Below are 13,859 nucleotides of genomic sequence, written 5' to 3' on the forward strand. Positions count from 1 at the left end.
TCTCTTTACAGTTTTACCCATCTTCTTTTCTCCCATGGTTTCAAGGATCAACTCTCCATGAATGCCTTACAAATAAATGCCTCCAAATGCAGTCTCTCGTGTCAGGTTTGTTTTCTCATTTCATACTACTTGCTGCATGGTCATTGTTTCCATCAGTTGCCATCTCTTCCATAAAGTTTTCCTTGTTCCTCCAAATTGAAATCAATTTCTTTCTTCATATATTTCTTAGAAGGTTTCTTCTCGCTCTCTCCTTTATTCTTTTGGTACTTTGACCTTGCGTTATGCTTATTTGGGCACATGTAATCATTCTCCTCCTCCCCACCCCTGCCCATTACCACAGTGCCAATAAAATGCGTGTTGAATTTAGTGGAATGGTGGTGACATTGCAGAAATAAAGAATTGGGGGGTGGGGCAGTGGAGAATGATAAATTTAGTCAGTGTCAGTAAGTATTTATTAAGCACGTACTATTCATCAAACAGTCATAATCCTGAGGATAGAGAGAAAGGTAAAAACAGTTTCCGCCCCAGGGGTATGCTGAAATTATCTATAACCACTTTAGTGTGAGCCTTTGCTCCTCAAAAATCAAAATCATTACAAATCAGGGTTTGATTTATTGTGTTGTTGATTGTCTAGATTTAGGAAAGTGTTAATAATGCAAATAGGGGTGTGCGAGGTTTTCAGGGAGCACTAGCACTTTTGGTATGAGGATTTGCCAAGCCTTTTTTGAGGCTTTTCATCCACCTTTGACGTCCAACTTCACTCAACTCTCATCTGCAGCTCTAAGAATCTGTGGCATGTGCAGTGAACACACTTGAGTAAAACCATCTTGGCAGATGGGCTAAACTAAGTTGAGGGTAACTAAAGGGCTTCAAACCTGTCTATGAATTAGGGGGATGGCTACCTCAAGCATGTGAAGACTTCCAGATGAGAACAACTTGTTCCAACGGCCATGTAGGCAGCTGAAGAAGGTGCTGTGGACTGCTTGGAGCTTGGTTAGACGTTGGAGATGCCAAGATCATCCACTGCCTCCTGGGCCTTCACCAGTCATCCTGACTTTTGTCTTGCCACTGGACATTGATGATTTTGGAAGAGAGAGTGAGGCTGACAACTCTGTGCAACTCTGCCTCACTTAAATCCAATTCACATGTAATTCAAGACAGCACTCTGTGATATCATCTGTCCTCTTCAAAATGAAGGACAAACAACAATAATGCAAATTAAATTTAAATAGTGTCAGCATACCTCCCCTTACTCCCTCAGTCTAGTTGTTAAATATCTACAAGTACGCTCCTATATTGTTCTATCAACAGTGCTTAAACTCAGCAGTAGTATAATATAGAGGGCTCAGGGAATAAAGTCATCACCAGAATGGAGACCTGGTCACTGTAGGCTAATAATAATAATAATAATAACAATAAGCATTTATACAGCACTTTAAGGTTTTTAAAGTAGTTTACATCCATTTATCTCATTTGAGTTTCACAACACCCCTGCCCTGCCTTCAAAGAAACTTGAGTTCATACCTACACAAATTAAATACTTTGAGTCCCCAATATTGTTGCCTTTTCTTTCTAAATTTCTTCACCATGAATCTCCAGTATGTTAATTACATGACATCCACTGTTGTGTTGAAAAGGGACATTTTATTTGAAATAGAAAAGTAGGACAAAATCAGGAAAATACATTCACCACATATTCTACTAACACTACCCATGGAGAAAATAACAGGTATAAAAACAGGTACATATAAAATACATACAAAGTAGTTCACTTTTTGGCATGTCAATTTAATGAGAATTTTAATCTAATCTAATTCCAGTCTGATAATTGGTATTTACCCCTACTCTCTCTACCGTTCCCAATGCATCCTTCAAAATGTTGATTATCTATACTGCATGTTTTGTCAACCAATTAATAATATTCCTAGAGAAATTAGCTAATTTGACCAAGGTTATCCAGTTATAGTGGGCAGAGCCAGCAGAGCCAGGTTTCAAACCTAGGTTTCTGTTTCCATGCCCATTGATCTTTCTAATACATCACACTCCCTCCATGACTACTTGTTGGTTTTGGTTTTGTTTTTTTTTTTTTTTGGAGCCTGGCTGTACAGCCAGTGGTCATTCATAGGTTCTATTCATGGCTACTATCCTGATACTGATTATCAAGGAAGTTTTAACTGGCTCCATTTTTTCTGACCTGGACTACTTCCTGCCTCCTTAGGCAGCCTGTGGTCCCCTGTTCTAGAGACTCACCCTATTGGTGCTGAACTTGGCATAGACACTTGATCAGCTTTATCCATACTACAGCTAAGAACTCCTGAGCTTAAACAGTCTACCAGCCTTAATCTTCCTAGCAGGAGGGACCAGCTGTGTACTACCACCACTCTTGGCTGTGCTTGTTTCGTTCTAACTTGTAACCTAATTATTTGTGTTTTTGTTTTATCTTCCTTCTGCTTTATTAGCTCCTTGATAGCAAGAGCTTTGTCTTTATATTCCCAGAACAGTTCCTTGAACATAGTAGGTGTTTAATAAATGTTTAATGTTTGATTGTGTTATTGCAGTTGTCCGTTGACCTATAACATTTAGAGGAGGTCTTTCTTCATTCTTTCTTTCTTTTTAAGCATAGACAAAATGCATATTATAAAAGTATATGGACTATCTGTATGGCAAATAAAGGTAATTTCCATGGACCCCATGCTTTTAGGGATGAGAGAAGGTACACCGGTATACAGCTGAAGGTTTCAGCTGATGCACAAAAAAGACCCAAAGCTTAGAAACATACCACCAATTCACACACTTCCCTAGTGCTACGCTCAGTACCCTACATTCTTCTAGATGCCTGCTTAGTGCTGGCCAATTTATCTATGTTTGGGCCACTAACGTTAATGTTCATTGAAAGATTACTCAGGTTCTCTGTACATATTTCAAGTTAGTTCAACAAATACTAAGTGCCAACCACTGTGGCTGTGTGCCCCAGGCTGTACAATGTGATATATAAGTTCTCTGCCTTTAAAGATTATGATCTTTCCTGGGGTGGGAGTGGCGGATGGGGAGCTAGGTACTTCATAAATGTTGAATTTAATTGTTGAAAATAATCAAATTGAATTATACCTTTCTTCCAAGAAGACATGTTGACTTCTCTCTGAGGTAACCCTTGATGTTCGATTAAACCAAACTTAACCTGTGTAAAATTTCCATAGATGTGAAGGCACACAGTAATTTATCCAGGGTAGGTTAGGTTCTGTTTTTTATCATTTGTCTCCCAAGAATACTAAATAGAAAGAAATGATACACATGCTAATCAACCTTTGGGACAGATGAAGTATTTGGGGGAGATTTTAATGGTCAATTCTCTCTCCTTTTAGATAAAATTAAGTGGAAATGAAAAATTCAGCATTTTTGTGTGTGTGTGTGTGTGTGTGTTGGTGTTGTCTTACAATAAATTTTCTTTAAAAGAGGAAAAGCCCTGGTGTGATAGACCAATGGAATTTGAACCAGCAATCATATTTTTTTTAGGTCTTCACAAGTGCAAATTTTGGATAGGGACTACTAAATTATGTTAGTATTGTATTATTTACATTAAACACACATTTGATTAAGTACCTACTGTCTTTAAGTTACTGTGCTAGACACTCTGAAGATAAATATAAAAGCCCTGCCCTGAAGTAATTATATTTTGCTAGGGATGCAACATACATACAAGTTAGTAAATACAAGTATGTTTGAGTGAGAGTCAGTGCTGAAAATGAGAGAGGGGGAAAATGGGGAAATCAGGAAAGATTTCATGTAGGAGACAACCTCTGAGCTGGGACTTAAAGGAAGTGAAGAATAAGAGCTGGAGGTGAGGATGAAAGATAATTTTCATTACATTGAACCTATTTTATTTTCACTTCTTTTTATTTATTAACATTAGAAGCAAAGTAAAAGGAACAAAGGAGAAGAAATTTGTCTGTAGAGAATATACTTAACTTCAGTTATTTGATGGGGTTAGACACTAATAAAACTTTGAGACCAATGCAGCATTTGCGGGGATATTAATGGTGAATTCTTCCCCAAGAGGCAACAAATTAAATGGAAATGAAATAAAACCCAACTCCACATCTTTCATGTTTTTTTTTCCTTTCTTACAATTAATTCTCTTCATTATAGGTCCTTATACCTTTGTTCCATGGCTTCTCAGTTTTAAAAGAGGAAAAGCCCTAGAAGAAAAAGAAAATAAAATACTTGTCAAAGAAACTGGCTACTTTTTCATCTATGGCCAGGTATTTCCATGGATAATTTTATGTTCAGCTTTGTATGCCCTTGATTTTCTACCTCAATGCTTAAAGACTTTGCTTTTTGTTTCTCAGGTTCTGTACACAGATACCACCTTTGCTATGGGACATCTTATACAGAGGAAAAAGGTCCATGTTTTTGGGGATGAACTGAGTTTGGTGACTTTGTTCCGGTGTATCCAAAACATGCCAACAACTCTCCCTAATAATTCCTGTTATTCGGCTGGTAAATGTTGGCTCTCAGACCTGATTACTGGGCATTAAAACAAATAAAATCTAATGTGTAACAAGGACACAACTCAAGCTCCTCCTACTTTATGATGATTTGATGGAAAATTTTCCTTTCTGTAATCATATTTAGCTTTAGGTATATTTATTGAAAGATGCATGAAAATGAGAGTATAAAATTTAGCTTAAGATATATATGGTATTTAAAAAATAAATTCTATTGATATCTTTTGTTTTTTACATCTTATCACATTTCTCAGTATATGTTCTTTCCCTTCTCAGAAGACTATAGCTTATAACAAAGAATAAAAAAAGAGAAAAAAAGTTTAACAAAACTAACCAATATATCAAAACTTTCTGACATCATGTATAGGGTTCCACACTCATAGATTCAACTTCTGCTAAGAAATAGGAGAAAGTACCTTTTCATGTTTCTTCTTTGGAGCTAAGCTTTGTCACTGTAATTTCGTAGCATTCAGTATCACTTTTTTAGTTACTTTTCATTACATCATTTTGGTTATTGTGTCTATTAATTTCTTGATTCTATTTTTTTCTCTTTACATCAGTTCATATGTCTTCCTATGCTTCTCTGTATTATTATATTGTTTCTCTAAGGGAAATAATTATTCCATTACATTCTTGTATTACAAATTGTTTAGTCAATCAGTGGGCACCTATTTTATTTCTAGTTCTTTGCTACCAAAAAAAATAGATAGAATATTATATATGGGATCCTTTTTATCGACACCCTTGAGTTGTACTCTGAGATCTCTTAGCATAATCCCAAATTGTTTTCCAGAATGATTAAAGCAGATTATAACTCTACCAACAGTGTATCCTATGTGCTAGTCTTCTCCAAATCTGTTGACATTAATTATCCCCATCTTTTCTTTTCTTTGCCAATTTGCTGTGTATGAAATGAAACTTCAGAGTTGTTTTGCAACATTTCTTGGAAGGAAAGCAGTAGACTTGAGATCCAAAACTCTTTGTGTAATTTTTGCCTTCTACAGAATCTCAGGGTTGGATCTAAGAGGTCACTTAGTCTGACTCATGTCTGAACAGTAGCCCCCTTAACAGCATCTACAAAAAAGAGATGATTAAATGTTTTTTTAGAAAAGTCCTTATTTCATGTTCTCTGTTTATTGAAAGCTTTGAAGGCTATCATCATTGTTTTAATATGCCATTAGGAAATGAAAAAATAAGCATTTATTAAGTGCCTAATATCTGCCAGGCACTATGCTAACTGCTTTACAAATGTTACCTCATCTGATCCTCACAACTCTGTGAGGCAGACACAATCATTATCTCCATTTTATAGTTGGGGAAACTGAGGCAGGCAGATGTGAAGTGACTGGCCGAGGGTCACATAGTAAGTGTCTGAGGCTGGATTTGAACTCAGATTTTACCAACACCAGGCCTAGCACTCTATTGTGCTACTGGCTGCCTCTAATGATGAAATAAAAAAAAATAGGCTTCCTTTTAGAGGTATAGAGGGAAAAATCTAGTGGCTTTAAAAAAAAGTCAATAAAATAATTTAATTCAAAGTTAAGAAGCTGAGATCACTTGGGCAACTACTATCAGAGAACATGAAGTAGGCATTATGAAGAAGTACATTTAAAGGGAATCACTTAATTTTCATTAAAAAAACTGACAAAAAGTAAGAAATGTAACTGATAATCTAGTAATTATTGACCCCATATGCTTTATTGCTACACATCCTTAATAGCAAACTCCCTTTGATTAATTAGTACTTTGTCATGTTCATGAACCCTTTGAAGCCTACAGGACACCATTTCTTTTTTTATAGCATTTAATTCTAAAAAATATCATTGCTATTCCTTATTTTTAAATCATAGTTGTTACCAGATATACCACTTCCCTGAAGTATGTTCTCTCTTGTAACAGAGATCAAAAAAAATTAGGTAAGCAAACTTTGTCTGAAGCCTGTAATCCCTCACTGTGACAATGAAAGGTGGGAGATCTATTTGCTCATCTCTTTTCTGGGGCCAAGATTGGCTATTGTAATTACCCAGCATTCTGCTTTGATTATTTTTATCATTTACATTTCTGTAAGTCATGTGATTTTTTTTTCCTGGTTCTGGTTCCTTATTTCCTTTGCATCTGTTCTTACAATAGTTCATCATTTCTAGAAATTACTCATAATTTCTGTTTTTCTTATAACACAATGACTACATTTTATTACAGCTTTCTACCAGAAATGAGCCATTTTCTAATCGTCGGGTATCTACTTTGTTTCTCATTCTTTGCTTCCGTAAAAAATGCTATAGATGTGATAATTTTGCCACAGATGAGAAATTTCTGTCTTTGATCTCCTTTGGTTATGTATCTAGCAGTGGGATCTCTAAGACAAAAGATATGGACATTTTGGTCACCTTTCCACCCATTATTTCAAATTATTTTTAGGATGGTTGGATCAATTCACAGTCCTACCACAATCCAACCCTCCATCCCACAGAAACTAAAAGGTGTTTCCACCTTTGTCATCTTTGTCAATTTGGTGTCAGGTGAAATCTCAGAGTTATTTTAATTTATATTTTTCTTGTTATATGTGATTTGAATCAGTCTTCCATAGTTTGTAATTCTTCTGATAAATGTTTATTCATTTGTTTTGATTACTTCTCTATCGGGTAATAGCTCTTGGTTGTACATCTGTGTTAATTCCCAGTCTATTTTGGATATCAGAAATTTATTAGAATCATTTAATGGAAATTTTTTAATCCTAACCTTAGTTTCCATTTTTATTTTAGCTGTCTTAATTCCATTTATGCAAAACCTTTTCAATTTCCTATGACCAAAATTATCTATTTTATTATCTATCCTATTTCTTTTTTCTTCCAATTGAGAAATCTCCCTCTTGCCGTAATTTTGAAAGTTATCTCCTTTTCTTTCTTCTATTTTTACAAAATTATATAACCTTTAACATGTAGGATGAATATACATTTTTAACTTATTGTGTTATATGCTATAATATGCAGGTGTAATCCTATTTCTTACCACTCTGCTTTCCCACTCTTTTTTTATCTTAATTCTAATTAAGCTGAGATATTTGTTCCATTAAAACATTAGGCTTCTCCATTTTAGGAGTCAAATTTCTCAACCCACTCCCTACAATATTAAACTATTACCACTCAGGAATGTTCTTATTATGGGGATCTAGATCTCAACTAAAAGGAGGCAGGTAGGTGGAAGAAGGGGATAGAGAAGTAAAAAATTACAAATAGCCAATCCTTTAATTCCATTTTCCCTTCCCTCCCCACTGCTACCATCTCTTCCCTAAAGAGCACATTACCTTTTCTTTTCTAAACAAAGTTGGAATATATACTTACATGCTAATTATAGATGGGAAAAATTATTAAAAGATTTATAGTGCAATCTGGAAATTTTAAGGATTAAAGATTATACCCTATAGCATTGGAAATAATGTATATTGTGTAATATTTATAATTATTTTTATTTATTCCTATTTATTAAGATAACTCAAAGTTAAACAAAAAAAATTCTTTCTGGATAATTTATTTATTTAGTCTCAGTCCAAGTGTCTTTTATAATTAATCATCAAAGAAGCAATTTGGTGAAGACAGTGAATAATGGGATTATTTATGAATTGTTGAGTAGAACTTGCAAAATGTGCACTTATCTGTCTTGGTCGCTCTTCTTCCTGGAAAACTGAAAGGATTTTCAGTTTGTTTAAAGTATATGCACTGCATTAAAAGTTAACTTATTTACTTTTGAAGTTTGCAAGGCTTTGCTGATAGTTTTTCCAAACTGAACTATAACCAGTTCGATTTTAGGTTAGACTTTACTTAGATTCAAATATGTCTGAATTACAAAGTAATGACTAATAGCTAAATCCGTTTCTGCTTCTATTTGAAGTATTTAGTTAAGCAAGATTTTTTCTCTTCTTTTTGCATATCTACTCAAAGTTCTTCCAAATTGTTTTCCCAGGCATTGCAAAACTAGAAGAAGGGGATGAACTTCAACTTGCGATACCTCGTGAGAATGCCAGAATATCCCAGGATGGAGATGGCACTTTTTTTGGTGCACTGAAGCTGCTCTAACATACTCATTAGCACCATGTTTGGGGCAATTTCCTTCTCTTTTTCTATACCTCCTGGGAGGGGGGAGGGGAACTGGAACTACCAAAAAGTGGTTACATTAGCCTTTTCTATGAGTCATTTGTCCTGGTTTGATGAACCCAGACCCAAACAGGAAACCCAACAGATAACCACAGCTGAATTACAGCCATATGAATGATGACAAATTTAGCCCATTTTAATAGGGAATTAGAAATAATTTTTAACTTTGTTGGCATATTTTGTCCTTTGGCTATATCTTTATGTTCAGGATGTCACATTAACTTAAAAGGGACAGTGAGGATTAATTCAAATGTCATATTCCATAGTTTCATAAAACAAAGTAAAGGTGTCAACAAAATGTTGTCCTTGATAAGAATAATATAGAGGTCACTTTTTATGTTTGTGTCTATTGTGCCTTTTTTCCTACTTAACATTACATAAAACAAGACCTTCCCAAAACAAAATTATATCTATGAAACAAAAACAAAAAAATTAAGGGCTTAACAATTATAATGGCATGTTATTAAAGAATTTTTCCCAAAATATTGTCTTGGGAGTATTAGAGCCTTGACTTCTATCATGTTATGTTTATCTTTATATTTAGTGTTCTCAATTACTTGATGACATGCAAACTTCTCATAAGAAGGAAACAAAAAAATTAAGTATGAAGATGTATCAAAGTCATCAGAGAAAATAAAAAATTAAGCAATTTGGACAGTTAAAAGTTAAGCTTGGACAGACTTGGGGAGATAGAGGAGGATAAAAGGGCTGGGTGCTCTATGGTCCATGGGGTCAAGAAGAGTTGGACATGGCTGCCCAACTGAATAACAACAAGCATTCTGATGTGTAGCCTGGTTACAAATCAAATCTAAAATTTGGATGCATGTGCAACATGAACTACACAAGCAATTGCAATTCTAATGACATAAGGAAGGAGCAAGCTCCACTGGTGTGAGTTGATATCCCTTTCCTAGAACTGTTTCAAATTGCTTCTATTATAATTTACAAGTAAATTGCACTGAAAATGTTGGCAATGAGCAGCCGTAGCATTCTAGTATGTACAACATGTTACATTTTATAACTGATCTTTAATTGTGGAAGTCTGGAAGCCAACATATCTCATGAGTTTTCCTTCATTAAGAACCATGTCTAACATTGCTCCCACCTTTTCTCTTATTTCATAGTATTCATTGTAAAGAACTAATTGAATTGGTTAAGTCCCCAAATGGGAAGATTACAAAATAAGAAACCTCAGTTCCAACTATGCATTATATTTAAAATTAACTCCTACTCCCATTGTTTAAAGCTAAATTTTATAGTTTTCATTAAAAAAATCATTGCATTTCTCCTCACAATACATGGACCATCCCTAATGTGGAGTTCTTGGTTATATTTCTTATGTTGCTACCAATTTGAGTTGACTAAATAATTTAACTTTTTTATTACTCATTTTCCGTATATGTATGACAGTCTGGCCTATACCAAGTATATTTGTTTTCATGTGTCCCCAATTTTTTTTTCATTTTCACACTTAAAAAACTTTTCAAAATTAACATATGTTCATATTGCAAGTAGATTATAAAATCTAGATTTTTTCTATATTTGAAAATTATTGAATTCTGTACTATACTTGAAAGAAACAACACGGCACAGTGGATAGGGGGATGGCCTGAGTCAGGAAGACCTGGGTTCAAGTCTTTCCTCTGAAGCATATTGTCTGTGAACCTATGGGAAATTCATTTAACCAGCAGTTAGTATAAGTCGTATTATTGCTCTTTTGAAGATGAGGTAACTGTGGAGCTCAGAGAAATTAAATAATTCATCCACAGTCATGCAATTAACACATTTTAGAGCCAGCATTTAAACTAACTCCAAGTACAGTGCTTCTTCTATGAGACCTCTCTTCTCACAACCCTGATCATGAACAATAAAAGATATTGCAGTAACATACAAGTAGGATGGAAGAGGGAGAGAGTTGGTCTCCGAGTTAAGGAGACCTTGCTTCAAGTCTGACCTTTGACACATAGTGGGCTGTGTGGTCATTTACAAGTCATTCAACCTTTTCATGTCCCTGGCAACTCTCTATTAAGCTGTAGAACAGTTGCATATCCTTATTGAATGAGGCAGTAACATCACTGGGGGTTCCTATACCAATGAAATTACATATCTGGACTGAAAATGAAAACAAAACTTGCATAGAAGTGGGAAGTACAGTGTGTATTGGGGTCTTAGGAGTTCCTCTCGGTTTCCTGAAGGATGGAGTACGTGGAAAGAGGTAATATGAGTTAACTCTAGAAAAAGGGTTGAGCTAAACTGCAGAAGGTCTTGAATGCCAGGATCAGGAGTTTGAACATTATTTGCCAGGTAACAGGAAGCTATTTAATTATTTTTGAGCAGAGCACTGCCTAAATGTATCTATGCAAAGGAAATGATTTTGTTTGATATTCCACTCCACAACGCAGTTTTCCAAAATAGCTTATTATTCTGTCCTGACAAAATTCTGATTTATTAAAGTACTACATCATATAGCTGCCCTGTGATGGACAGAGGTTAATACAGCTTCCAGTGATGCTTCATTTTATATAAAGGAGTAACAAATGTCCTGGGAGAATCTATCTGAACACTTTGAGGTTCTTGGAAGTAGAAGCCATCTTTTTAATATAATTTCATATATTAATAAAAGCATTCAAAATTGTTTTTCTGATTCTAATTCTAATAAATATAATTTTGCACTATAGACTGCATTGCTCTAGTGTCTCTTTTTGATGTAATAAAAATAATTGTAATAGCAACTTCCATTTATATGATGCTTTAGAGTTTACAAAAAATTTCCTCACAATATTCCTTTGAGATAGTTGAGATAAGTATTATTAATACCATTTTGCAAATGATAACGTTGAAGTTCATAGAAGTTAAATGATTATTTTCACCCTCTTAAAGCTAAAAAGTGTTAGAAACAGGACTTTAACCCAAGTCTTCTGACTCTAGATCCAGTACTTCTCCCATGACATCACTCTTCAGATAACCCTGATCATTAACAATAAAAGACATTTCCCTAGTCTGAGTACATGGAGGGCACGTGGAATAGTGGATAGAGAGCTGATAACAGAATCAGGAAGACCTACCTGCAAAGTCTCCTCTGACAGGAATTGATGGTAAGACCCTCAGCAACTCCCTTCACCTGACAACTCTGAGACTATAAGTTGCAGGACAGTTTTGCGTTGGTAGAAGGTTTTCTCCCTCACTTCCTCCCAAGGAAATTTCTATATCCACAAAATCAAAGGTCTAAATCAAAAGACAAAAGGATATTTACATTATTCTACTAGTATATTAAATTTAACTGAGCATTATTTTGTAATTGAAATTATTTTATAAGCTTGTACCACTGAATTCCCACAAAATGCTTTAAGAATAGAGGAGTAGGGCAGAGCCAAGATGGCAGAGTGAAAGCAGGGATGTAGCTGAGCTCTCTCACAAATTCTTTTAGATACCTCTAAAAAAAAAGTGAATCTGAACAAATTTGAGAGTGGTGGAATCCACTAGGAGACAGAGTGTGGCAGATTTCCAGCCCAGGAGAGTCCAGAAGGTTGACGGGAAGGATCTGTTGTACCAGGCTGACAGAGTACAGACTGAACCAGTCCACACCCAACCATAGCAAAGTGGGAGCAGGCCCAACAGTTTGAATCATTGGAGGCAGTGGCAATTACCAAACCTCTCAGCTTAGGACTGTGTTGGAGCTGGGTGAGAAGCACAGGGCCTGCGGCAGTGGCAGCAGCTACTCCTGGGACTATCAGCCCACAGACTAAATGTTTGAAAGCTGCCTACTTGAACTTCTAGGAGCCATGGTGGTGGAGTAAACAGTAAGTGTTCTCACTCCTCTTGTTCACCTTGAAAAACCCAGAGAATATTGCCCAGGAACAGTCCTGAAATACAGGAGCCAGAAGGAGGGGTACAGCAGTCTTTTAGCTCAGGAAGCTAGGGAGATGGTTCCCTCTTGCTGTGGCTGAAGGGGACCAGTGCAAAATGGGAGGCATCCCAGCAAGCCCCACCTCAGCAGAACAGTGGGAGTTCCTGAGCCCCAGGGAGGTGGAGTGGACAAGTGCCAACACCAGAACCCCAGGCATGCCTATGCACAGCCTGTGGAATTGAGAGACACCAGTGCAGATGTGTCGGCTGAGGCTACCCATGTTAAAGCGCAGCCCTAGCGGAAGAGGAGACTTTCAGCAGCCAGGCCACCCCTCCCCTGCACCTCATGCTGTGACCTTCAGTGTAACCCTGGGGAAACTCAGAAAGATTTCACTGGGCCTCAATCTTTGGCACACACCAGCCAGCTTTAGCTCAGCACCAGGTGAGCAGCAGCATTATATAGCTAACAGCTGACAAAACCAGAAGCAACAGCAGACAAAGCCAGTAACCAGGACCCTAGTTCCCAACACAAAAGGATTGGGACAGAGCCCCCTGTTTACCAGAAGCAGAGATCCACTTAAAAAGCCAGGAAAAAAGGCAATGACCATGAAGAAGCAAACTAGAAAAGCAAAGACCATAGAATCATACTATGGGGACAGGGAAGATCAAAATGTGAATTCAGAAGAGGACAGCTTTGATGCCATACCCACATCTGAAACTGCAAAAGGAAATATGACTAGTCTCAAGCCCAAAAAGCAATCTTGGAAGATCTCAAGGAGGATTTTAAAAGCCAAATTAGGGAGGAAAAAGAAAAATTGACCAATTCTTTTAAAAATACAATGGACAAAATGGAAAAAAAAATCATTGAGGGTACAAATCTTTAAAAAGTACAATTGGCCAAAAGGAAAAGGAGGTACAGATGCTAACTGAAGAAAACAATTAAAGATTAGAATTGGGCAAGGAGGAGCTAATGTCTCTATGGGGCATCAAGAATCAGTCAAACAAAATCTCAAAAATGAAAAAAATAGGAAAAAAAACATAAAATGTCTCATGGAAAAACAACTGACCTGGAAAATAGGTCCAAGAGAGATAATCTAAGAATTACTGGTCTACAAGAAAGCCATGATGAAAAAAAGAGCCTGGACAGTGTCTTCCAAGAAATCAACATAGAAAATCTCCCTGAGGTCCTAGAACCAGAGAGTAAAATAGCCATCGAAAGAATCCACCAATCACCTCCTGAAAGAGATCACAAATTGAAACTCCAAAGAATATTGTAGTGAAATCCCAGAATTATCAGGTCAAGGAGAAAATACTGCAAGGAGCCAGAAAGAAACAATTCAAATATCACAGGACTATA

At 36.2% G+C, this 13,859-nt stretch overlaps 1 protein-coding gene across 1 annotated transcript in view; it reads left to right on the forward strand.

Annotated features, from left to right (window-relative positions):
* Nucleotides 1-8,939, forward strand: part of TNFSF13B (TNF superfamily member 13b) — a 50,451-nt gene extending 41,512 nt beyond the window's left edge. The window contains exons 4-6 of the mRNA XM_036756092.1: nt 4,147-4,259; nt 4,347-4,497; nt 8,466-8,939. Of these exons, the coding sequence (XP_036611987.1) occupies nt 4,147-4,259; nt 4,347-4,497; nt 8,466-8,578 (377 nt within the window). The 3' untranslated portion in view covers nt 8,579-8,939. The remainder of the gene's footprint in view (nt 1-4,146; nt 4,260-4,346; nt 4,498-8,465) is intronic.
* Nucleotides 8,940-13,859: the final 4,920 nt, after the last annotated feature.

Source organism: Trichosurus vulpecula, chromosome 4, assembly GCF_011100635.1.
Source record: "Trichosurus vulpecula isolate mTriVul1 chromosome 4, mTriVul1.pri, whole genome shotgun sequence".
Classification (NCBI taxonomy): Eukaryota; Metazoa; Chordata; class Mammalia; order Diprotodontia; family Phalangeridae; genus Trichosurus; species Trichosurus vulpecula.